Raw genomic sequence first — 25,416 nt, 5'->3', positions numbered from 1 at the left:
GGAAAATATTAAAAACATACATTGTACATTTTGTTCACATACTTTTCAAATAATGGGTAAAGAGCTTCTCTCCAGCCTAAGGAAAGGCTTGCTGACCTCTGAAGAAACTTCTCCCACAATTTTTTCCAAAACTCAAATAAGCCAAATGGAATATCCTAAACAAACTGTCAGCGATATAGGAAAAACCTGGGTGAATGTTAGGTAGTGTTTCTGGATATTGGTACAATAAAAGCTGAAGAAGAATGGACTTTGACTTTTATTTAGAAGATAGTAGAACTCTGATTCCCAAACTAAGAGACAGAGTCTCACAATGAAAAACTTTTCATTATAAATATTGGTCCTTGTACATGGTAACTGTAATTTGCTACAGTTTATAAGTTTCATAGAGTGAAGCTATCAGTGTGATTTTCTGAATTACCACACTTTTGCCAATACTGCAACAATTCCTTCTGCCTGAACTCTGGACATAACTATTTCCTGCGGCTCTCCTATTTGCATTAGGACAGTTAGCTTAAAAATATACTTACTTTCTGTCAATGGGATGGAGATAATGACACCGTTTCCTGTCCCCACCCACAAGCGATTGCAAGACACCATAAGAGCTGTGATCCTCACGAAAGAGAAGCCCAGTTTCCCAGTACCTGTATAGTGGAGGGAACATGTTATTGAGGAACTGAAGCACATGATGTTTTAAATTCCAAGTCTGTCAGTGTGGCTGGGTTAACATAACAGTTAACAGTAACAGAGAAAATGTAACCAGAACTGGGGTGCTTCCTGAAGGTGCACCTCAAAACAAACTCCCATTTGGCTGTGACATCTCTCTGACAATTTATGGTTAATGGGAGAATACTAAAGCGGCTGCCATTACATTATCACTCAGAAAGAAGATATCATTGATCAGAAAATATGACATAGGGAGTTCTAAAACAAAATCAAACTGAAAAACCTCAGCAAGAACAGGGAAAATCATCCCTCATTTGTGGAGTATAACAATGAAGCAAAACTGAAGGAACAAAATAGTAGCAGACTCAGAGACTCCAAGAAGGAACTAGTGGTTACCAAAAGGGAGGGGTGTGGGAGGGCGGGTGGGGAGGTGGGGAGAAAGGGATTGAGGGGTATTATGTTTAGTACACATGGTTTGGTAGATCACAGGGAAAACAGTGGAGCACAGAGAAGGCACATAGTGAATCTGTGGCATCTTACTACACTGATGGACAGTGACTGCATTGGGGTATGGGAGGGGACTTGATAATATGGGTAAATGTAACCACATTGTTTTTTCACGTGAAACCTTCATAAGAGTGTATATCAATAATACCTTAAAAAAAAACAAGGAAAATCAAGTGCCTTCATTTTTAAAAGCTGAAAGAGTTCTGGTTTGCCTTAAAATGTATTTGCACATTTAAAAACAATCTTTGCTAATAAACCCTATATGCTTTCCTTGTCTGTATATATATGAAGCTGGAGATCTTTAACATATGGTGAAAGCATATCCCTGAAATGAGCTTGTGTGTGTGTGTGTGTGTGTGTGTGTGTGTGTGTGTGTAACCCTAATTCTAGGGAGAGCTATCAGCAGGTTTTCTGAGGGCAAAGACCTCAGGTTATAAATCACTGATGCAGTTCAACCTTTCTCTATAAAGGTATACTTTGTGACATCTCTAAGGGTCATATAGGACTGGGTTAGGTGTAAAGGACACAGCAGGGAATACACTGGAAATGGTCCCTGTCCTTCTTGGGGCTTACAGTCTATTGGGGAGAGAGACAATGCTCTTCAAATAATACCAGTTTCCAACCATAACAATGATAAGCTCATGAAGAAAAAATATGAGAGGACCTAAATCTAACTGGGAATCAAGAAAGGTCCTTCCGGATATGACAGGCAAGCTGCGACCCAAGAGCCAAGTAAAAAAGGACCAAGAACTTCTTCGGCAGAGGATCCGGCACATGTGAGGACCATGAAATAGGAAGGAACTCGCTGAGTTTGGGTGAGTGTGGGCGAACAGAGTGAATGAAGAGAGTGGTCCAGGCCACTTCAGTTCTTCTGGTCATGTCATAAAATGTCAACTCATCTAGAGGCAGAAATATTCTCAAAGTGGCTGGCATTATGTAAGGGTGAAGGATGGTGGCCTGGCCCATGGGTATAGGCGTAGAGATAAAGTAACTGATGGAAGATATTTTTGGAGGCACACTTGACAGTTTCTGACTAGATTGGGGAATAACAAAGATGGAGTAAAAATGATCCCAAGTTTCTGTCAAGAACCACAGAATGAATGGCACTTCTGCCTGGCACTTCCAGTGTGATAAAAGCTCACTGTTCCTGAGGCAACTATTCACTGGTTCTACCCAGAATTTGAGACCATTTAAAAATAAAACATTGTCTTGGACTGATAAAGATAAAATGCCTTGGAAGCTTACCTAACATTTTGCTTACATAAGGCTCAATGTCCACATCCTGTAGATGCTGGTAAGTGTGTGCATGATAGAGACGAAGTGTGGAATCCAAACGAATGGAGACCCACACACCGTCACCCACCCATGCAAGCTGCCGCACCTGGCTCTCCCTCCTGGGGTGCGCGTCAAATGATTTCTAGGAAAGAGTGTTCAGTCACAATGTTACTTTGATTGCATAGGAGCTCATGTTTAAAAACTGTTGATTTGTACAATAATCTAGCAGATTGCATATCAAGAAAGGAGTCTGAATATTGCTTACTAAGTATGATTACTCTAATATACACAATTGCTTTTATCCTAAACTGCAAAACAAATGAAGAAGAAAAAAACTGAAGAATGCTGGATTTCAGTACTATATAGGATATAGAATATAGACTTATGAAAGCAATACTAACGTATCCATACTATGTAACGGTGTTCAATAAAAAGAATGAATTTGATCTCACAATTTTGCACTGTTGTAGAGCAATGCATGAAATGAGATCCTATTTATAATTAAACAAAAAGGAACCTACACAGTTGTATGTGTGTTGGTATCTCTACATGTAAAGAACAGATCTGCGGAGGAAAAACCATCAATGGTTAACTGTAGGACTTCTAGGAAGGAAAAAGGATTTGAAATAAAGGGAGAAGAATTTTTACCTTAAAATTTTCCTGCTATAGGTTTTTTTTTTTTTAACATTTACAATGAATTTATAAACTGGGCAAAACTTTTTTTTTTTTTTTTTTTTTTTTTTTTGAGAGGGCATCTCTCATATTTATTGATCAAATGGTTGTTAACAACAATAAAATTCAGTATAGGGGGGTCAATGCTCAATGTACAATCATTAATCCATCTCAACCCTAATTCTCGTCAGTCTCCAATCTTCTGAAGCATAACGAACAAGTTCTTACATGGTGAACGAATTCTTACAGAGTGAATAAATTCTTACATGGTGAACAGTACAAGGGCATTCATCACAGAAACTTTCGGTTTTGATCATGCAATATGACCTATAAACCATCAGGTCAAATATGAATATTCATTTGATTTTTGTACTTGATTTATATGTTGATCCCCCATTTCTCCTATTATTATTATTATTTTTATTTTTAATAAAATGCTGAAGTGGTAGGTAGATGCAAGATAAAGGTAGAAAACATAGTTTAGTGCTGTAAGAAGGCAAATATAGATGATCAGATGATCAGGTGTGTGCCTATCGACTAAGTATTAATCCAGGCTAGACAAGGGCAGCAAGACATCCACGGATGCAGAAGATTTCTCTCAAAGCAGGGGGGGTGAGGTTCTGAGCCTCACCTCTGTTGATCCCCAAATTCTCACCTGATGGCCCCCCTGCGACTGTGCCTGTCTTAGGTTGTTCCTCCCTTGAGGAATCTTACCCGTCTCTGGCTAACTGGGCAAAACTTTTAAGAAAGCAATGCAAAGAGGTTTTTACAACAAATTCCCACTGCAATCTTATTTCTCACTCCATGACACATACATGGATTTGCCCAAACACACATTAGGTACTGGGGACTCGGGAGTCCTCCCAAACAACCCATGTGTAATTAAATATATCAAAAGCCGGCTGCTCCCTCTCTCTGGGGGCAGCCATTTCCTCTTTCAGATAATAAAATCTCCTGCGTGGGCCTGTGTCTCCTGAGTTGTTCTGGGGAACCTGAGCTGCTTTGGGAACCCTCACTGCCTGATCCTCCTCCACGGGCTCACCATCCATTTCTCCAGTCGCTCGTCTTCTCGCCCAACACCAGCCTTCAATTTGTCATTCCTCCAGGGCTATCAGGGCCTCCTCACGAAGAATAATGAAACCAGCTAGATGACATCACGAATCATCTCAGGATGCCTGCCCTTCCCCAACTCCACAGCAATGGCCTCGCTAACCCCAGAATCTGTGCCCGCTTCCAGCAGGAAGTAGCTAGAGAATGAGATTCTACGCCCAGTTCCCCAGAGGCCCAATTAAGAAAAGAAAAAGATGGGAATGAAGGCAAATTCTGGTGCGCTAAGATCCCCACCCCTTAAGATCCAACACCAACGCAGAACACACCCTACCCTTAGTCCTTAAAGACGCCCTTCCTCACCCATGAGCTGCTGCTCCCTCTCTCTGGGGGCAGCCATTTTCTCTTTCAGATAATAAAATCTCTTGCGTGGGGAAAAAAAAAATATCAAGAACCATGTATTCAAATGATACACATGTGTACTGAGGGATATGCAGGCACACATTAAACATTCATGGGTAAATCCTCCTTCCTTTTAAAAAAAAGCCACTTCCCACCTTCCATAGTCAAAAGTGGCAAGAGAGGTGAAATAACATAGAAAGCTAGGATGTCATCCAATTATCACTGAAGTGCCCTAAAACAAAGAGATTCAGAAAACAATTTCTAAAGAAGTTGAAAATAAGTAGTCTTAGAGTCTTCAGATAATAAAAATTCTGTAAGTACAGGAAACATGGATTGACTTGCCTCTATTTTCATGGCCTTTGGCTGAACCACATAGATTTTGTTCCTATAACCACACCAGACTTTGTCATGCACCACAGTCATGCACCGGATGGAATGATGAGGCCGTCCAAGGTCTAACAGGTGATAGTTAGACAAATCCCACTGCCCATCTTTACAAAAAAGAAATAGATTATTAGTTAGTGCACACCACCTTTTACTATATTTTAACACAAGAAACATTCTACTTGGGTGATAAGTAAATTTATTGATGAAGCATGCTAAAACATGAAGTTTATCTTTTATTTGCAGAGCCTGAGTTCTCTTATTCTATAAACTGCAAAGATGGGGAAGAAGCCTCAAAGGTCATCCGGTCCAGTTTGCCACTCAGTATCTGCTGGACCCCCATGCTCAGCAGTGATGTGATCAATCAGTAATAGGTTACCTGTTTATAATAATATTTTACAAGTTAGAATCAATTTTAGATTATTTTTTGAGTGTTATCTCCCTCACTCAGTTACATTTTGATGTATTTTCATGGGTAGAAGGGCAACTCATTGCTAACACTTCAGGAATTATGCACTAAAAATATAACTTTAGTGATGACAGAGATACAAACGAGGACATACCAATGGCAGACTGTGTTGTAACTTTGCTTGAACAATTTCAGTGAAAGAAAATGTACTGCCCCAGAAAGCAGCTGTGCCATTTTCAGAAAGCTGCAAATCTGAAAAATATACCCTATACCTAGCTAAAGTCGGCCTCTTTGTATGTAATCGCCCATTAGTCTGGCGTTTTGCCCAAGCAGAATAAATCCAGTCCCACTTGTTACCACCCTGTCTTCTTTCAAAACCAAGCATCCTTGGCATGCGTTCTGTACATTATCACAATTTATGGAGTCTTCATCTTGACTCTGCTGTGTTCATGTTCACTTATTGTGCTGTCTAACTATCAGAGGAGAGCAGTTACCACCGGCCCTATTCTGAACACTAATTTATATGTGGCTTAGGATGCTAACTAACTCATATTGAGTTTATAGTCAGCCTTTAGGTAATTCTCACTCTTCAGACATGTCTCCTCCATCTTACTCTTCTGATTCCAAAAGGAGGATTTCACATTAATCCTTATTAAATGTATTTTGTTCTGTCAATATAATTTTGGATTCAGTTTACAAAAACATTTATTAGTTCATTTTTTCTAGGTTTTCCCATTTATTAGCTGAGGAGCCATGAACAAGCAACTAAAACACTCTGAGTGCCCCAGTTTCCTCACTCATAAAATGAGGATGACAAGAGAACTTTCCTTCTAAGCTGTGAGGATTAAACTCAGATAAAGTACATAAAGGGCTGAACAAGGTAAAACATAGGCTTCTTACTCCCTGATGACATAAAGTCATTAACCAGTAATCTCTAGGTGTCAGTAAATTACAAAAGTGCCTAAGTACCATCTATCCCACATTTCTCTTAAACCCAGAAGGGTATGAGACTTTATGAAAAGCCTTGCTAATAAGATCTGAATTCAGCGTACCTGCATTTATAGAATATTTCTCTGACCAATCTAGTTTGTAGGAAATGAATAATCATTTTTTATTAGTACATGCTCAATTCCCTTAATTTAATTCACTCAAAGCAGATTTTCTGATACCACCACAGCCCTCCCTATCTGTAGATAAAATATTAGTTTTAGAGGGGAAGAATAAAAATAAATAAATAAATAAAAATAACATGACATGACATGAAAATGATTGAACCTTGCTTAATTAAAAATTTCTTTAAAAACTTTCCATATGTGAGTGCTTGCAGATTGTTTTTTTTTTTTAAAGCAACCAGCAAACCTCTTTTAATGAATGAAAAGACAAAGCTCCGGCCACCCAGGAGGGGCTCCAAGGAAGGATGCCGAAATTGTTTTTAAAATACTATACAAACAAACAAAAACCCATACTCTCACTAAATTCTTCCTAATTGAGTAAGTATATGAAGGAAAAACAAATGCCTCCATATCATATTTTATGAGTACCATGAAGTGATAAAACTTGCTCATTATGCTAAACGTGTTTTCAATGAGGTACACCACTAATGAATGCCTCCAGGCAGTCACTCACATATTTACTGATGTCATACTTTGTTAGTATTCAGTTTGAACCTTTACTCTTTCTCCTACCAAGTATCATTTCTTTAAACATAAGAAGCCGATCTGCTTGAAAATGCTTTTGCAAACCAACAAATTGGTGCGTGTTATATATTTATAACAACTTACCAACTCCTCTGTGAAAGATTGCAAGGGTGCCATCAGCCAGGGCCACTAACACAATTCCTTTCACATGTCTGCAAATAAGAAAAGGGATTTCAGAACTCTCCACTGGGGAACACAGAAGGGACCACATGCTACTCAACTAGTTCAAACATTCTCAGAGGGCCAATCATAATAGATGAGGAGCTTATACCAGAACCTACACGAGCATACTCTTTCCTTCACTGATAAAGTCTTCCTATGAAAATGGCAGCTGATCTAAATAAACAGCCTGTGTGGCAAATCAATTGTTCCATTTTCTGGCCCATGTTTCTCCTCACATCACAGACTGTTGACAAAAATGTCCACACACCAGACATACACCTTGAGTAGAACTAGGAGCTCTGTGGGCTTAAGAAACAAGCTGATTTATGATAGTCAAAATATAAAAAAGGACTAGTGAGTTAATGTCCCAATCAACATATTCACAAAAGTATACAGAATATTCTGAAACAAGTATTAATTAATACGTATTAATTGGTCCTTTCATGAAGTATTATAGAACTCATAGTATGGTGAAGAATCAACCTGGAAAGTTTTCTGTTTTACTTTCTAGTTAGAGTTTCAACCTTATTCAGCTTCTTTAATTCTAAGACTCTTCTTAAAGGGTTTAAAAAAATGTGGATAATGATGTAGTCATGAAGTACATGTTGGCTTTAAAGGTCTTAAAATCTAGTTTATACTAAGGGGGAGAATTTCTAAAATAAAACTTACACAATACTGAGAATCGAATCTTTCAGTTTAATAGAATGGAGACATTTCCGCCACTGGGCTACAGATGAATGGACATACAAACTGCAAGAACAAAAGCAAGACTGGTGAGGAACAGAGAGCATCACGTCGCTGCTTATATCTAATAATGACCACGGAGTTCCTTCAGAAGCAAAGAGAAACATAAACATCTTAGGAAAAAAATAACAATGAGAGTAAGGGTAGGCCTGAGGCAGAGAAAAAAGCTGCTTAAGCAAGCAGAAACATTGAAAGAACGAAAAGCCAGAACTAGATAATACATGAACAGTCAGTTTTAGGTTACCCCAGACTTCAAAGTTCTTGGCTAAAATCCTTTTTAAAAATTATTTTACTTTTCCACTACACTGAACTCTGACTTTCTGATGACAGAGTGGTTTACATCAAGGAGTGGCAAACTATGGCCCTCAGGCCAAACTGAGAGCCCTCCACCTGTGTTAGCCTGCAAGCTAAAAATGGTCTTTACATTTTTAGACGGCGGAAAAAATAAAAAGTATTTCATGATGTGTGAGATTTATATGAAATTCAAACTTCAGTATCCATAAATGAAGTTTTACTTGAACCCAGCCACACTAATTTACTCAAATATAGTCAATGCAATGGCTGCTTCTGACCACAATAGCAGAGTTGAGAAGTTGCTACAGAGTCCATATAGCCAGAAAGCCTAACATATTTCTTATCTGACCCTTCATAGAAAAAGTTTGCCAACCTTTCATTTTGTACTAGCAGACCCTCTACAGAAAAGATGTACTAGTCACCCTGCTTAACCTTTGGAAAAGCACAACTTTTTAAGACTCCCCACACTACTATAAAATGAACAAACCATGTAATGATAGTTATTGTCTCCTAAGCTTTCAGACTGATTTGTCTTGGTTTACCTAGTAACTCTACTAAAAAGTTTTATTTAGAATTGGGCCTTCCTGCAGCCAAATAGATTAGTTTAATCCCTCATACTTCTTGAACACATTCTAGCCCACATAAACCTTCTATTCATCAACAATTCTCTCTCTGTGCTGTTCAGGATCTTCTATTTCTGAATCACACAGACTTCAAGTTTTATTTATCTCTTCTTCCAGGAACATCATATAAAGAGAACATTCTGTGACAATGAAACATATGGTTTACCATTGAGAACCAATGCAAGTCCAGTTTATGAGGTAATTGCAACATAAACTCAAAATTTGTAAGTATATAAAATTTTTGTTTGTATTCATATATAGCACATTTTACTTATTTATCTTCTGATTTCAAAAGCAAAATACTAAAGATACTCTAATATTAGATGAATTGGCACCTACCAGCCATTCTGAGCTCCAAGCCACATAGTTGGTAAAAGGCTACTCATTTTTTGGGCTTCTTCTCTTACCAAGTCTTGTTCATTTGGCAATACTGATATCTGATCTTTATACACATCTGAGTCATTACTGGGAAAGATAGGGTAAAAGGAAAAAGGCTGAGTATGCTTACCTATAGTTTTCAGGGATTGAATGTTTCTATATTTTAGTTTACAGTTATAAAAACAACAAAAAATCAAACATTAAAATTCCAGAAAAGCCAAAGTTAAATGCTTTCATTAAATATTTCAACAATTATACCAGCAGTAAATCAAGGCCTGAGGTGCAGAGTAAGGGAGTTAACACATGGTAATAAAATACAGCAGTTAATACCCAGACTATAATCATGGCTCCCTCTTACAGTTATTTTGAGTTTTATGAATTTCTTCTGGGGGAAGAGCAAGGGATGCTTTCTTTTAAAACCAGATACACATACAAAGGAGGGTGAAGTATAAAGAATTTTCTGAAATAAATTGGTATGCTGAAACACACTTGTATTCTACCCCAAAAACCTTCTTTCTTTTTGACTGTCAGAGCACATTTCACAGAAGATGTAACTGGGCTATCAAATTCAAGAGACAAAGGAACAGCATTTTCTTCCAAGCTCTTTCGTCCTTGTTAGTTTAAGATCTAAATTAAGCCCATAATGAAGCATCTGGGATAGGCTCAGACTCTACACAGATACAATTTAAAAAGATGACTTTATTCTTAAATTAACAATTAAATGTTAATAAACACTTGGTTGCTCTATACGCTAAGAAGAATATTAAATTACACACAAAAAAAATCCAGTTTAGATTTTAGATAGACCTCCATCAGGTTTCTCAAAGGCCTAGAGAAGGCAAGAAAGAAAACTTAAAAATTCATCAAATGAGCCTAGACTAAATAACTTTTTAAGTGTTAAAAGAAGAGCCTAAAACAAATTATTTTCTAGCAAAATGTTTTCTGGAAAACTAAACTCAGAAAGATCATTCAAGCCCACATGTGAAACTTAAACAACCTATTTTGCTAATAACTAGAGTGGGAGTGACAGTAGGGGTGGGGATTTAATGGCAAAGGGTTATTAATAGAGTAGAAGGCAGTTGAGCACAATTTCTTTTTTAATCATACTGGAGGAGAAAATGACCAGGAAGATTTTGGCTAATATACTTTATAGGCAAGATTTTTTCAAGTTGGAAGGAAAAGAGGATAAATAGAAAAAAATATACTGTGAGAGAATGCAGTAGAAGAATAGATAAAGATATAGTGGGAATAAGTAATAATATCTAAGTTGGTCACAACAATGCCAATTAATGGGAATAATTGTGGCTGCTTGAGATTATTTTAGTTCCTTTTGCATGTGCACTTATCTAGTTTCCTAAGTTGTTTACCCATTTGTATACCTTGTCTGATACACTGGTGAGAGGTCTTCTGGGATCTGAACTCCCAGAGGATCTGTAAAGACATGCTCGGTGTACACGCCGGTTTGGGAGGTGTCCACAGTGTCTTCAGCAGACCCTGCGTTGCCTTCCGTGGCTTCAGTTGCTTCTTCTGCTGTTGGAACATTTTCATCAACCTCACTACTTTCTGCTTCCTTCTCTACAAAAGAAATAAAACATACTATTCTGAGATTGAGCTTTTCTTCTAATAATTTCCCCATACAAACCCCCAACATGGAATTCCACTCCACCTACCCTTTCCTTCTCTACACTGTATCATGAAATTGAGAGTTCCTGACTTCATATAACAGTCATCACAGCATCACCTTTCAAGCTCTTTCATTAAGATCTAAATTAAGTTCATCTGGGATTGGTTCAGACTCTATATACAGGTGGTTTTGAAAGAAGATAGATGTACCTGGTGGTTTTTCCATCACTGGAGAGGTACCGTTGGTACTGGGCGAAGTGGCAGCTGCTGTCACACCTTCTGCAGAACAACCAACCACCGTGATGCCCCCCAGCAGGCTGTCTGTCTCTGTGGAGCTATTGCTTGTCATGCTTCCACATAAGGATGCTTTGTCTACCTGTCCAGATTCTGAAAGCTCTTCTCCTGCGGGGTAGTCTGTTTCTCGTGCTCCTGAAAACAAGATAAACCTTCTTTTAATAGCCAACGAAACTCCTACACATAGCATTTTTTCCATTAAGACAACTGTAAGCTTTAGAGTGTGCAGATGAGACAAACAGCTATTCAAATATACTGCCAAGACAGTAAGTTTAAATTTTATATAAACTAATTTTCACAAAATGAGGAAGAAGCTTTAGAAATTAAGGTAATACTTGTATTAATACAAGCACAAATAAACATGAAAATAACAGAAATGATACTTGTTTTTAATGAGTGCCTCAGCAGCCACTTAGTGAGGTTAAAAACAATGAAGTCTAAATATATCTGACAAGATGGCAAAAAAATTCTTTTATATTTCAAGGTCACTATTTGAAATACGGTCTTCCACCACTATTCAAGATTAATCACCCTAGATGTATATAATGCCTTAAGGTATTAAGTGCCATAAGACATTTAAAAACTAAGCATTTACAATATAAAGATAAATCTCTTCACTTTTATTTATAATAATCTGAATTTATATCACAATAAAAATTTTTGCTGTAGTAAAATATACTTACCTTTTATGTACATATATACATACATGTAACTAAAATCCGCCACTTCAACCATTTTTAAACATACAATTCAGTGGCATTAATTACTTTCACAAAATTGTGCAACCATCGCAACTATCACCTAAGAAAAATCTGTATGCATTAAACAACACCCTGTTCACCAAGGGCTCCCCGCCCCATCCCTGGTAATCTCTGATCTACTTCTGTATTTATGAATTTGCATAGTCAAGACACCTCATATAATGTGAAACATACAGTATTTGTCCCTCTTGTCTGGGCTATTTTACTTAGCATAATGCTTTCAAAGTCAATCCATGTTGTACCTGTACATCAGAATTTCATTCCTTTTTATGACTGAATAACAGTCCATTGTATAGATTTATCATGAACCTCTTTATATTTCACACCAATGTTTTAACATCATGTAACATTTAGTCCAGAACTTTAGAAGGCCTTCTCTCAGTAATCAGTCTAAATAGCCCCCTTGCCCTCTGCCTCCGAGTCATGTCCTGTTACCTTTATTTTGTCTTATTCATGGTATCTGAAAATATCTTATTTAGTCATTTATTTCAGTTTATTTTTTATCTTCCCCAACTAGAACATAAATTCCATGAGAACAAGGCATAACTATATTTCCTGTAACTAAATCAGATCCTGTCAGTAAGGAGGTGGGAAGAGAAAGGCATGGCTCACTCTTACCTGGTATACTTGCTATACACAAAACATGGGAGTTGCAAACAGTGAAACTGTCTAGGATATTGCCTGGTTGAATAGCATCAATAATAATAACTTTCGTAGCTGAGTGAGTGCTGGTACAAATCCAGACTAGACTGGATAATTCTTCTTGATTTTTTAACTCCTTCTGTTGTTCCTATAGGCAAAACAGAATGAATGTTTACAGTGGCATGTGTGTGTAAACATCAGTAAGGCTGTGCTATTATGGTAAAGGGCAATACTACGTCAAGTTTATTTACAGATTATCTAGAGGGCTGAAAACCCAACTACCTTTCAATATTAACTTCAGTAGACTAAAAACTAGCAGTTAAGGCAGATCAGTGATAAAAATATTCTGTATCTTTCTTTGTGTTAGTTGTTACACAGGTGTATATGTTTGTCAAAACGCTGAACCATGCCCATTTCAAGGGTATACCTTATTGTATATGAACTATACCTTAGTAAAATTGATTCTAAAAAAGAGAGAGGGTTAAAGTGTAAGCTAGGGCCTAATAGTCCAGATCATAAGTTGGCCCCAGAAGTAAGTTTTGGATCAAAGAGCTAAACTAATAGTCTCAGAAACCAGGAAGTCAAATGTCAATGCACACACTTACCTTAAGTTCCTGATCTAACTTATCCAAACTACTCTGAGATGCACTTCGCTGCTTACTGCCTTCTGTGTCCAAACCAGCAACATCCTTGTAAAACACACTCGCACCAACAACAGAACCGCCGTCTCTGGTCTTCCCACCTGATAAATTGACTCCAACAGCACACCACAGCTTTTTGTTTAAGAAGAAAAAAAAGAATAAGTATTATTAACTTGCTTTCTCTCTAAAAATATTTAGAACTTTTCACATTTTTTTTAGAGCTTTTCACATTTCTTAAAAAAATCACATATTCAGAGCATCCTAGTCTAAAACTGAAAAGGAATGGATAACCTCACCCACAGAAATAGAACTGAAACATTTTTAGCTTTAGAAAAAAAATCTACCCAGAGCTCATGAAATATTTTTAATTTCAAAATTAACTTACTTTCATTGATGTATCTTTTTCATCTAGAGGTCTGAGATAGACAGGCACAGGTAAGTTTTTCATCTTATTTTCTCCTTGGCCATTGGTTACCTAAAAATTGGGAGGGGAGGGAAAAAGGCATTGGTAAGCCTCATCAAAAGGTAACTTACAGCACCACTGAGACATAAGCAAGCACGTGTATTACATATTTTCTCTGAAATCAAGTTCAAGTTAATTTTGTCATTAATATTTGTAAAATAAGCAGAAAATACAGTGGCAATTAGAGAAAATATACAAGATACTATGGCAGCCCAGAAGACACACCAATTGATGTGCATGTGTGTGTGTATGTGCAGGTGCTGAGTCTTTTAGGGGTAGGGAATACGGAATAGACAGGTAAAGTTCCTGACAACCTGAACTGAATTTTAAGTCAATGATTTAAAAGGCTCCACAACGAAGGCTTCCTACAACTTTCAAACAACAGATGCCATTTAAAAAAAAAAGAAATCTTCAAATATTAAAGCAGGGCAAGATACTCATACAACTCAACAGCAAAAAAAAAAAATGTGCTTAAAAAATGGGGAGAGGAGCTGAACAGACAGTCTCTAAAGAAGAAATCCAGATGGCCAACAGGCACATGAAAAGATGCTCCACATCACTAGTCATCAGAGAAATGCAAATTAAAGCCACAATGAGAGGGTATTATGCTCAGTGAAATAAGCCAAGCGGAGAAAGAGAAATACCAAATAATTTCACTCATATGTGGAGTATAAGAACACAGGAAAACTGAAGGAACAAAACAGCAGCAGAATCACAGAACCCAAGAATGGACTAATAGTTACCAAAGGGAAAGGGACTGGGGACAATGGGTGGGAAGGGAGGGATAAGGGCGGGGAAAAAGAAAGAGGGCATTACAATTAGCATGTATAGTGCGTGGGGGACACGGGGAGGGCTGGGCAACACAGAGAAGACAAGTAGTGACTTTACAGCATCTTACTATGCAGATGGACAGTGACTGTGAAGGGGTATGTGGGGGGGACTTGGTGAAGGGGGGAACCTTGTAAACATGATGTTCTTTCTGTAACTGTAGATTAATGATACCCAAAAACAAACAAACAAACAAACAAACAAACAAACCCCAAATCCTCAACAACAACAAAAAAAATGGGCAGGGGATCTGAATAGATGTTTTTCCAAAGGAGCAATACAGATGGCCAACAGGCCATTGAAAAGATGCTCAACATCACTAATCATTATGGAAATGCAAATCAAAACCTGAGTTATCAGAGGTGAGGCTTAGAACCTCATCCCCCCTGTTCTGAGAGAAATCTTCTGCATCCGTGGATGTTTTATTGCCCCTGTCTAGCTGGGATTAACACATAGTCTACAGGCACACACCTGATCATCTACATTTGCTCTCTTACAACACTAAACTATGTTTTCTACCTTTATCTTGCATCTACCTACCACTTCAGCATTTTATTAAAAATAATAATAATAAAGAGAGAAATGTGGTATCCACATATAAATCAAGTATAAAAATCAAACGATTATTCATATTTGAACTGATTGTTTATAGTTCATAATGCATGATCAAAACTGAAAGTTTCTGTGATGACTGCCCTTGTACTGTTCACCATGTAACTTAGTCACTATGTAAGAATTTGTTCTCCATGTAAGAACTTGTTTGTTATGCTTCAGAAGATTGGAGACTGATGAAAATTAGGCTTGGGGTGGATTAATGATTGTGCATTGAGCATTAACTCCCCTATACAGAATTTTATTGTTGTTAACAACCATTTGATCAATAAATATGAGAGATGCCCTCTCAAAAAAAAAAAAAAAAAAGTACAGACTTCCAGTTGTAAAATAAATAAGTAACTGGGATGAAATGTAAAGCATAAGGAATATAGTAAAAATATTGTAACAACTTTGTATGATGATAGCTGGTAGCTAGAATTATAATGTATATAAATGTTGAATCACTGTGTTGTACACCTGAAACTAATGTAATACTGTGTGTCAACTACCCTTCAATAAAAAATAATTATCTACAAAAAAAACAAAACAAAACCTGAGTTATCACCTCACACTTGGAAGAATGCTATTATCAGAAAGATAAAAAATAACAAGGGTTGGTCAGGATGTGGAGAAAAGTGAACCATCATGTACTGTTAAGTGGGAATGTAAATTGGTATAGCCACTATGGACAACAGTAGAGGTTTTCCTTAAGAAATAAAAAAATTGAACTATATGATTCAGTAATTCCACTTCTGAGTATTTATCAGAAAAAAATGAAGACACTAATTCAAAAAGATATCTACACTCCCATGTTCACTGTATTATTTACAATAGCCAAAAAATAGGAACAACCTAAGTGTCCATTGATGGATGAACAGATAAAGGAAATGTATATATAAAGAATGGAATATTATTCAGCCATAAAAAAGAATAAAATCTTGCTATCTGTGACATTGATGGGCCTTGATGACATTATGCTAGGTGAAATAAGTTGGACAGAGAAAGACAAATACAGTATTGATCTCACATATTGAATCTTAAAAAAAAACCAAACAAACAAACTAAAAGATACAGAGAACAGACTGGCTTCCAGCAGGGTGGTGGTGGTGGTGAAGGGAGCCAAAAAGTTCAAACTTCCAGTTAACAAGAAATAAGTCATTGGGGATATCGCATATAGCACTGGGGATATCGCATACATATAGCGTAACTATAGTTAGTAACACTGTGCTGCACAGAGACCTTAGAAGCTCTCATCACAAGAAAAAGGAACCATTCTGTAACTATGTATGGTGACCAATGGAACCAAACGATCATAGACTTATGATCATTGCACAATATATACAAATATTGAATCATTATGTTTACATGTGAAATGAATGTAATGTTGTATGTCAGTTATACCTCAATACAAACAAAACAAGACAGAAACGCAAGAAACAAACAATCAGGATACCTCACATTTCATGCACTCGGCCACCTCCTGTTGACCCCTCTTCCCTCCTCCCAGGCTCAGAGGCATTTCTTTTGAGCTTTCGGGCTCTAACAACAGTCTGAAAATCACTACCCTCAATACTTTTCTTAAGTGTGTGCCAAGTCCATGCCTCTTGAACCAAGCAGGTTTTGGGTGTGTGTCTGACTCCTTCATGCCCATGCAGAGTCCTCTCCCTGGGCATTTCTCAGTAGATGCTCTTACCACAGTCTCATTACCTGTTTGTACTTCTGAGGCAGACTCCAGCCAAAAGCCTGCACTCTACCATCTTCCTTCTGAACATGTGCCTTCACCTGACGATACTGTTCTCTTTTTTGTTCTCTGCGTGAGGCTAAACTAGCTTCAGTTCTAAAAGGAAAACAAATTTCCTTTTTAAGTTAAGTGAATAGAACAACTGCTTATTTCCCCCTCCCTCTAAAATAGCAAAAGTAACAAGAAATTACATGATTTCAGAGTGGTTTACTTCAGGCTAAAATTCTTCCTTAAAAAGTATTATACTAAAGTTAGTCTTTTAAAAAAGTTGTGCATTGAATTTGATGTCTAAGCTTTAAAAGACTAGCAAGCACTCAGTTATAGTATGTTGAATCATCAGCCATCAAATTTCTATCAGGTTTCAGATTTCGGCCATAGAAAGGGCACAATTCTTAAGTATTTTTGATTCCTTCTTTTTTTATTCATTCCAGTCAAATATTTACTGAGAATTTTCTAATGCCAGGGAATATGCTAGAAGTGACTAAAATCAATAAATCAATATTTCTTAGGAAGATAATACAGGTTAAATTTAGGATCCCACTAACATGTTTCTCAAGATGAAGAGTCAAGCTAACTTGGTGAACTTTAGGACTATGGAGCAAAATACTATGAAAATGATCCTGAAATTAATGTTTTTCTTTGGGCTACTTAAATTTTTGTGAGCTGACTTGGTGTGTATACTGTAGTTAACAAATCTACCTACGTGTCAGATACTTTGTAGACACTATATAATTTAATCCCAACATCTTTGAGATAGTTTATCATACTCCTTTTACAGGGAGAGAAACTGGGACTCTGCGAGGTTAACTTGCCCAAATTCATAGAAGAATTTAGCAGAGTCAGGATGGAAAACCAAGTCCTTCTGATACCAAACGGAATGTTCAAACATTTAGGGTAAAGGCTTATATAGGCCATATCTATTAATATTTATCAATGTTATCATACCAGTAAAAAGGAGACATTTGTGTTTTTTCTAAATTCTTTTTCTTTATGAAAGTGTGAAATGTAATTTTCATAAAAGGTGTTGACTACAAGTAATTTACTTAAAGGTAGCCAAGTTACAGAAATAGTTTTTTTATAGTCTTATCTGAACCCTGATAGCTGATCTCTTAAGGGGCAAGAATATTCTGAACTGTTAATTTATTTAGGGCATGAACACTTGTTTGGAAAATACTCACTCTTCACTAAGGAAATCAAAGGCTTTGGACTTATCTCCAGGGAGCTGAGATAAGGTGCTGCTTCTTTTCTTGACAGAAGGAGTCACATGAGAAGTGGGTGCATTGTACTTCAAGTTAACAGGTGGTTCAGGCTTCTTAGCAGTATTACTTGAAGAGCTGAAAAGTCGGCTAAAACTAAAATAAATAAAAGTACTTTACATGCACTGTGAAGTACAATCCATAGTTTTCCATAAATCCCAGAGTGGTTTTACAAGGCAACGAATGAGTTAGAAACTGGCAGAAAAATTTTTACAAGGCAATGAGTTAGAAACTGGCAGAAAAATATTCTGTAGTTAGTGCCTTAGCAATAACTCATAGCCAAACTCAGACATTCAGGAAAAAGAAACAATTGCTTAGAATGACAGATCCCTGTTCTTTAATTTGCAATTCACATAATGAAAGGAAGAAACTCTTAAGTACAGGGAAACTCTCTTAATGAAGAAATAAGATGCTTTCTTTAGCTAGCTCCTACTTGGTGCAACCTAGGAGCAGCTGTTAAACAGCAAGGTTATGGCTGCAGGATTTGAACAGAAGCTTGGTATACCCGTTCTAAAAATAGTTATAATAAACTACTAGAACATGTATTATCATTTTAATATACACCTTACACATTTTGTTATTAAGTTCAATTTAAGTAATTGCTTTCACATCCACTTAAAAACAGCACTTCTATTAAACAGCAGATTTACCAAAAAAGGTTAAGTTTTAAGTACAGTAAAAACACAGTATTTGTAGCACAAACATAATTCAAGTCCAAAAAACAAACACACACTACTCAAACTCCACAAACACTAAATTTCACTTTGTACACAATCACACAACCAGTGAATCAATAATTTATTTAATGGGAATTCAGGTAATTATCAATTCTGAATATTTCCCATTATTTTATTTAATTTGGAAGAGGATTCCATTAAATGCATAGCCAACATGATGCAGCTTACGACAGCATATTTGTTGTTAAGGACAGCCTTACCGAGCTGGCATACTACATATCAAAAAGAAAAAGTTCAGTTTAGCTTTACACCCCAAATTTTAAAAAGAAATAAGAAAGAACACATAAAATCGTTCTTGAAAATAAATTTTGACTGTATTCTTCTTGGGCCAAAGTACTGTATAATGTCTTTGTGTGTTTTTAGATACTTACAACTGCCAAATGCTTGACCTTTTTTTTTCCTGCATGGCTGGATTTTCTCTTGATGCTCTACATTAAAAAAGAGAAAAAAAGGAAGAAAGAAAAACATGTGTTATCATTGAGGTGTTCTAGCTTTCTATGTGAAGAATAAGGGACCCAAGAACTTCATGGGCTACACAGAGAACCAACAATTAAGTTTAGTAAATAGTGACTTTGACCTACCATGTGTCAGTCAGTCTGCCAAGGCTAATACAAGTAAGGTAAACACCATCCCTCCCTCAAACAGTTCAGTCTACTCAGACAAGAAAGTTATTTGTGCTAGACAAATGCCCAGTGTGTCCAAATGTTAGTATTTAAAAGGTTTTGTTAAAGAGATATCCTCCAATTCCCTCTTTTATCAAAGTATTACTACTTTGTAAATCCCTTTCTTTACATAAAGATCTCTAGTCTTATGCTCTCAGCTTTGAAAAAATAGCTTGTAACTTTACTGTTCTGATGGGTCATTTTTCAGAAGACTAAAACTTTTCTATCACTGAAAAGAAGACGAGGGAAGGGGATAAACTAGACGGAAAGACAATTCAACAAAACCGCAGAAAATAAGGCACTCCCAGATGATTTAATAGGTAAGGACTCTGCCATCACTATCAGACCCCACTATTCATTTCTTTTTTTTTGAGAACGGAATTTAAAACATCTCTAATTCAATGAAAATGCTAAAAATAAGTTACCATATCTTTTCACTTGGCTACTAGAATTAAAAATAGCATTGAAAAGTGGAGCCTCCCTATATGCCTCAGTTTTTAAAATATTTATTCATTATTTAACATCCATTAAATGCTGGAGTTAAGGACACACGTTGTAGTACATTCATTTCTTTGTCCAGCAAATGAGGGTTAGAATACTCATCTCTCTCCTTTTTAGCAGCTATAAACAATTACAATTTTAGCAGATAATAAATGTGCTACACAAAACACTTTGTTCTAGTGTGACTTTGGTAAAGGATATATAAATTATTAAATAAATGATGTGATCATGAGGAAGTAAAAGCTGAAAGTTAAAAAAAAGTGTTCATAAACTTTAAAACAGTGTGTCAGTGCGTACCGTTATTGGTAAATCTGATGTGACAACCCAAACTCAAAAATATGGACAAATTAAGGGACAACTAATTTACAAACTTTTCATGAGCTCTTTATTAAAGGACTACTGATACTGATAATATGGCCGTTAGATGGCAGCATTAGACGAGACTTAAGATCCAAGACAAAGATGTCAATGGACGGTGCATCAAAGTGGGGGAACATACGAAGAGGCAAGGGTGTTTTACAGGAAGACACTGAGTAAAAATAATTTAGTTTCCTATGTGGAGTGTGACATTTTTATCTTTTCATGATATTATTGTACTAGTATTGTCAACTTCTATGTTCTTTTGAAAGATGACCGTCTTTCCTAAATGACAACATGCCTTTGCAGGTCATAGGAACATTCTTCAGGAGCCTGTACTCCCCAAAGGCACCCCGTGCTTCCATCACATTCTGTTATTGATTCCTATTGTTACTTTAGAAAGTCTCTCGTAGTAAACAGAGCAAGTGACTTGGACCCCGAAGACAGGACTCTAGTTTTAAATGAAGAAATAATATTCAAACGTAGGAATCAATACTAGAAAAACATCAAAGGTATTTCTCATACAAACCGAATCATCTCTGTCCATCGAACAGCTTCCTGAAGCTCCATCAATCTCTCTTTATATTGGTTTCTCTCCATTAGAACACGGGCCATTTCTACTCTAGTAAACCGCTTCCTCTGGGCTGTGGGAATATCACTCTACAGTGAAAAGAAGAGTAGAGATCAGTCTGGGAGCCCCTGTCTGTTTTGGTTTCGTATTAGACGTGAGCAAAATCTTTAAAATTTAAACATTCCGTAACTTCCAATCTAATGAATGGATCATTTAAAGAAAAATGGTCTTACAAAAAAAAAAAATCAATAGAGATACAGTGATTACTTATGACTAAAAAGAGGTAGACAGTTTAATTTCTGAATATACAGATATTGTAACATATTGTAAAAGAAATATAAGTAGTACAAATTTTGAACTAAAACTAAAAATGTTAACTATTATCTATAAAGATTTAATATACTCACTTGGAAATGTTGCTCTAACATTATTTAAAATTCACATTCTATAACATATGTTAGTTATTCAGAAACTAATTATTAGTAGTTTCCAAAAAGGTTCATTTATCTGAAACTACCAATCTTACCCACCACCAGCATAAAGTGCAAACTTATTGGCTAGTTACCAAAGTACCCAAATTCAAGGGTCACGAAAACACCAATAGAAATACAAGACGAAGACAACTGTATTGACCAGAATTTCCTTAGGAAGAAAAGGGATGTGAGTATGGTAAGACCCCAAAGGGGCATGTGCTGTAATTTCCTTCTACTATAATTTTAAGTGCTCTTCTGAGGAGGAAGGTTGTTTAACTGTAGGGCTTTTGTTTTGCTGAATGGAGCATACACAACTTGGATTAAAGCTGAAAGGTACTGGACAGCAAGAAAGAGGCTGAGTTTAGCCTTTAGCAATCTCCATTGTCCTCCTGTCACAGAACTTAGCTTCTCCTTTAAATGTAAGTCAAATGACTAAAGGACTTTGAGTCTCCAACACAGCAATCTCACTGCCAGATGTGTACCCTGGAAAAACCAGGAGACTTGTAATGCTGTTTATAACAGCACTGTTGTGATAGTAAAATGCTGGGAACAACCTAAATATTCATTAATAGGAAAGCAAATACATTAATTATAGTATATTCTTTTTTTTTTAGAGATTTTATTATCTGAAAGAGAAAATGGCTGCCCACAGAGAGAAGGAGCAGCCAATTACAGTATATTCTTATAATGGACTATAAAGCAGTGAATATGAAGGAACTAAAGCTCTATACTCTATAACTACAGCTCTTTACTCTATACAGGTAAATCTCAAAAATATAACACTAAGTAAAAGAACCAAGTCTACAAGACTAACTACAGTATAAAGGATACTTTCTTCTAGAGGGCAGGAGCACAGGTTAGCTTCAGTGTTTGAGAAAGTTTTACTTCTTAGGTGAGGTGGTGGATTCATAATGTTATTGTATTAAGTTTCATGACTTACATAGGTTACATATATTTTTTGTATGTATCAAAAAATATTACATAAAATGAAAACAAACAAGAGATTGAAGGGGCACCAAATGTTCATTCTGTGCAAGACACCCACATATCTCAAGTCTGATGCTTGACCAGCAAACATACATTACAGGAATGATCATCTAGCTACCAACAAAATTACTAGCCTGCTAATTATACTGGCAAGAAGCTTATAGTTATTCATTTTTATTTATGTATGTCGACAAAAATATGAGCTAACTTTTTAGGACTAAAGTTGTACGCTTCATCTTTTTATGTTTAGTACAACTCTTATTATTTAAACAACTTTTTATTATTAAGCTTTCACATTTCTATGTCAAAAGGTGAAACAGAACAAACACCACCAACAAAAAAAACCCTAATATCCCAGCTGGTCCTCAAGCTTGAATGCACCAACACGGGTCACAGCAGAGCCACGGCTGTGCACACTACATGCAGCTACAGAACTCAGCACCATGTGGGAATGGGAGCTATCCTATTCGTGACCCTAAACATGTCTTCTGGCTTTACCTTTACAATGCTATATCCAAAGCTTAATTAGCAAGACTTTCCAAAAATAACAAAGGTGGCAAGAAAAAAGGTCCAAATTATAAACCTACATCATCATCATCTTTTGCTTTTTGCCTTGCATCTTCAGCTTCTGCACGAGCTCTAGTGGAGAAAAAACAAAACAAAACATGTTATTTGAGTTGAGTTCATTTTTTCAAAGAATGAAAGAGTAGGTCAAAACTTTTAGCCACCATTAAATGGCTGTTTTTCTTTCCCCAAACAGGGTATTTCATTGCCCTCATTTAAGGGAACATTATCATAGCACTGTTATCAGAAAAAAAGGATTTAAAGAAGCTGGGCAAAGGAAAATAACATTTCTAATTTTCTGATTAGCAATATTTGAATATTTCTTCTAACTTTTTTCACACCATGACAGACACAAAACCTTATACTGGGTAAGTGGAACGGTGTGCTCACAGCAGGGGCAAGTGTTCAGGCACTGCACCCTATCCCGGGCAGCTCTGGGGCCTTCCTGGCTTGAGGGTGAAGGCATGAGTCTCAGGGTTCCCCTGTAATCCTTTAAGGCACGCTGGCCTGGCAACAATGAGAACTTACTTCCTAAGCTCTTCCTCCAGCTCTCTGTTCTTCTCCTCCAGCTTCTGTTTGGCTTGTTTCACAGCCTCCAGTTCCCCTTGCAGCACGTCTTTCTCACAGGTCAGTGCATCCACCTTGGCTATCAAATCATTCTTTACTACATTCAAAGCATTTCTAGGAAACACATTTCAAGTGCATCATTACAAATAAATATTCTTTCCATTGTTCTCCTTATTCTCCTGTAGACTACAGTAACTATACAATTATACAGCTAATTGAATACTTAAAAAACAGTCTACCTGATGTTGATTGTAGATTTAAAAAAAAACCCAATAACACAAAGCAATGGTCTAAGTTACTCTTCTGACTTACCAAAGAATTAGTGGATAAATCAAGGGAGACCACCAACTAATCAAAATGCCAGAATGAAGATTAAACTTTTAAAAAGCAATATCCCAAAGAGTTCTATTAGTAAGTTCTGAAAAGGTATTATCCAATCAATAAAGTAAAATTCATCCTTGAATTTACATTTAATAATTAGTGAGAAAAAAGTCTACAATGGAAAAAACTGAAGAAAAAAAATCTAAACCCTCCTTCTTTTTGGGTATAGAGAATGCATTATAGCTACATTCTGGTTTGGATATATTCAGATGTTCCAAATTTGCTCTGACTCAGCAAATGAACAAAAGGGCCCAATCTGTTTTTCCACATGATTTAAGACCTGTCCCACTAAATATGACTATTAATGTATTTGAGGGCCTCAGATCCATGAATTACACCTGAGAATCTGCAACTACAGGGAAGAGCTCTGAAGAGGCAAGCTGGGTGTCGATCAAAACATCTATGCAGAAATAAAAAACTCCAGAAGAAGAGATAAGAAAATAGGCATCCCATAGGAGGGAGCAAAACAAGCACAGGACACATCCAAAAGATTAAGAGAAAGGCATGGATACTTGTAGAGTAGAAAGGAAATGAAAATCTGTTGATCCGGCAAAACATAGAGCAATGAACCATATCAGTAAGACTAAGTCCTCTTACCTATTTGCTTGTGTACATGTATGCACACACAAGCCCACATGCAGAGAAAGGGAATGAAATGGGGTAGTGAGACTGCATAATTGCCATGTTAAATTGAAGACATATCATTGACTTGGATAAGAAGAAAATTCAGTATCTTTGTTCCTTGTTAAAATTTTGTATATACTTACTTGGTTTCCAACAGTTGTGTATTTTCTAATATAAGATTCTCAACTTCACGACCCATTCCTATCAAAAGAATAAAAACTTTAAAAATAAATTTATCAGAAATTATATCAACATAATAAGTTGCAGCCACAAATTTTAATTTATAAATTCTATAAATTGATATTATTTACTTGTGTGGATTATAAATTATAAATAATTTCCATCACAAAAAAAAGCTGAAGATTTCACTAGCCAATTCTTTGTAATGGTTAGTCTGTATTTGTTTCTCAAATGTATTTCAAAATGATCAAGACTTTTCTGCCAAATGTTCTAAACAGTAGCAGTATTTAGAAGAAAAAAAAAACCAATAAGCAGGATCAGAAATCGTTTCCAAATTGAAGTTGGTATTGTAGGCTTTTGCCTAAAAATTGTTTTTTTTAAATAAGAGAACAGGAAAAATAAGACCAAAGAAAGACAGAACCCCAATGTAGATGAAACCTTACCAAAGAAATTATGGTCTTAAAGCCCATGCATTCCATGTAAAGCAAAAACAAAGAACAAGAAATGTTTTACATTTATATAAGAAACAGCATGAAATAGGTTATTAATTACTGTAAAGTTTTATTCATGAATATGAAAAACATCTGGAATTACAATGTTATGATTTAACGCATAATGATGTGCAAAAGACAGAAACTAAGATGATTTCCTTCATTCATAAAGATGTCTCTGATAAACCTAAAAAAAAAATGCTTTCCCAATTCTTTTGTAC

The 25,416-nt window shown here is 36.3% G+C and overlaps 1 protein-coding gene across 6 annotated transcripts in view; it reads right to left on the bottom strand.

The window, feature by feature from the left end:
• The window catches only part of SPAG9 (sperm associated antigen 9), a 163,842-nt gene that overhangs the window by 14,884 nt on the left and 123,542 nt on the right, over positions 1–25,416 (bottom strand). For all 6 annotated transcript variants that reach the window (XM_036999026.2, XM_036999029.2, XM_073235428.1 and 3 more), the window contains 18 exons: positions 24,668–24,725; positions 23,481–23,633; positions 22,976–23,027; positions 20,887–21,017; positions 19,209–19,265; positions 18,023–18,196; positions 16,811–16,940; positions 13,604–13,693; positions 13,183–13,350; positions 12,554–12,725; positions 11,091–11,309; positions 10,637–10,832; positions 9,219–9,344; positions 7,888–7,968; positions 7,141–7,208; positions 4,909–5,057; positions 2,416–2,587; positions 528–641 (listed from right to left, as the gene is read on the bottom strand). In XM_036999026.2, the coding sequence (XP_036854921.1) occupies positions 528–641; positions 2,416–2,587; positions 4,909–5,057; positions 7,141–7,208; positions 7,888–7,968; positions 9,219–9,344; positions 10,637–10,832; positions 11,091–11,309; positions 12,554–12,725; positions 13,183–13,350; positions 13,604–13,693; positions 16,811–16,940; positions 18,023–18,196; positions 19,209–19,265; positions 20,887–21,017; positions 22,976–23,027; positions 23,481–23,633; positions 24,668–24,725 (2,310 nt within the window). The remainder of the gene's footprint in view (positions 1–527; positions 642–2,415; positions 2,588–4,908; positions 5,058–7,140; positions 7,209–7,887; positions 7,969–9,218; positions 9,345–10,636; positions 10,833–11,090; positions 11,310–12,553; positions 12,726–13,182; positions 13,351–13,603; positions 13,694–16,810; positions 16,941–18,022; positions 18,197–19,208; positions 19,266–20,886; positions 21,018–22,975; positions 23,028–23,480; positions 23,634–24,667; positions 24,726–25,416) is intronic.

Source organism: Manis javanica, chromosome 4, assembly GCF_040802235.1.
Source record: "Manis javanica isolate MJ-LG chromosome 4, MJ_LKY, whole genome shotgun sequence".
Taxonomy (NCBI): Eukaryota; Metazoa; Chordata; class Mammalia; order Pholidota; family Manidae; genus Manis; species Manis javanica.
Note: the sequence above shows the minus strand (reverse complement) of the source record. Positions and strands in the feature narration are given on the sequence as shown.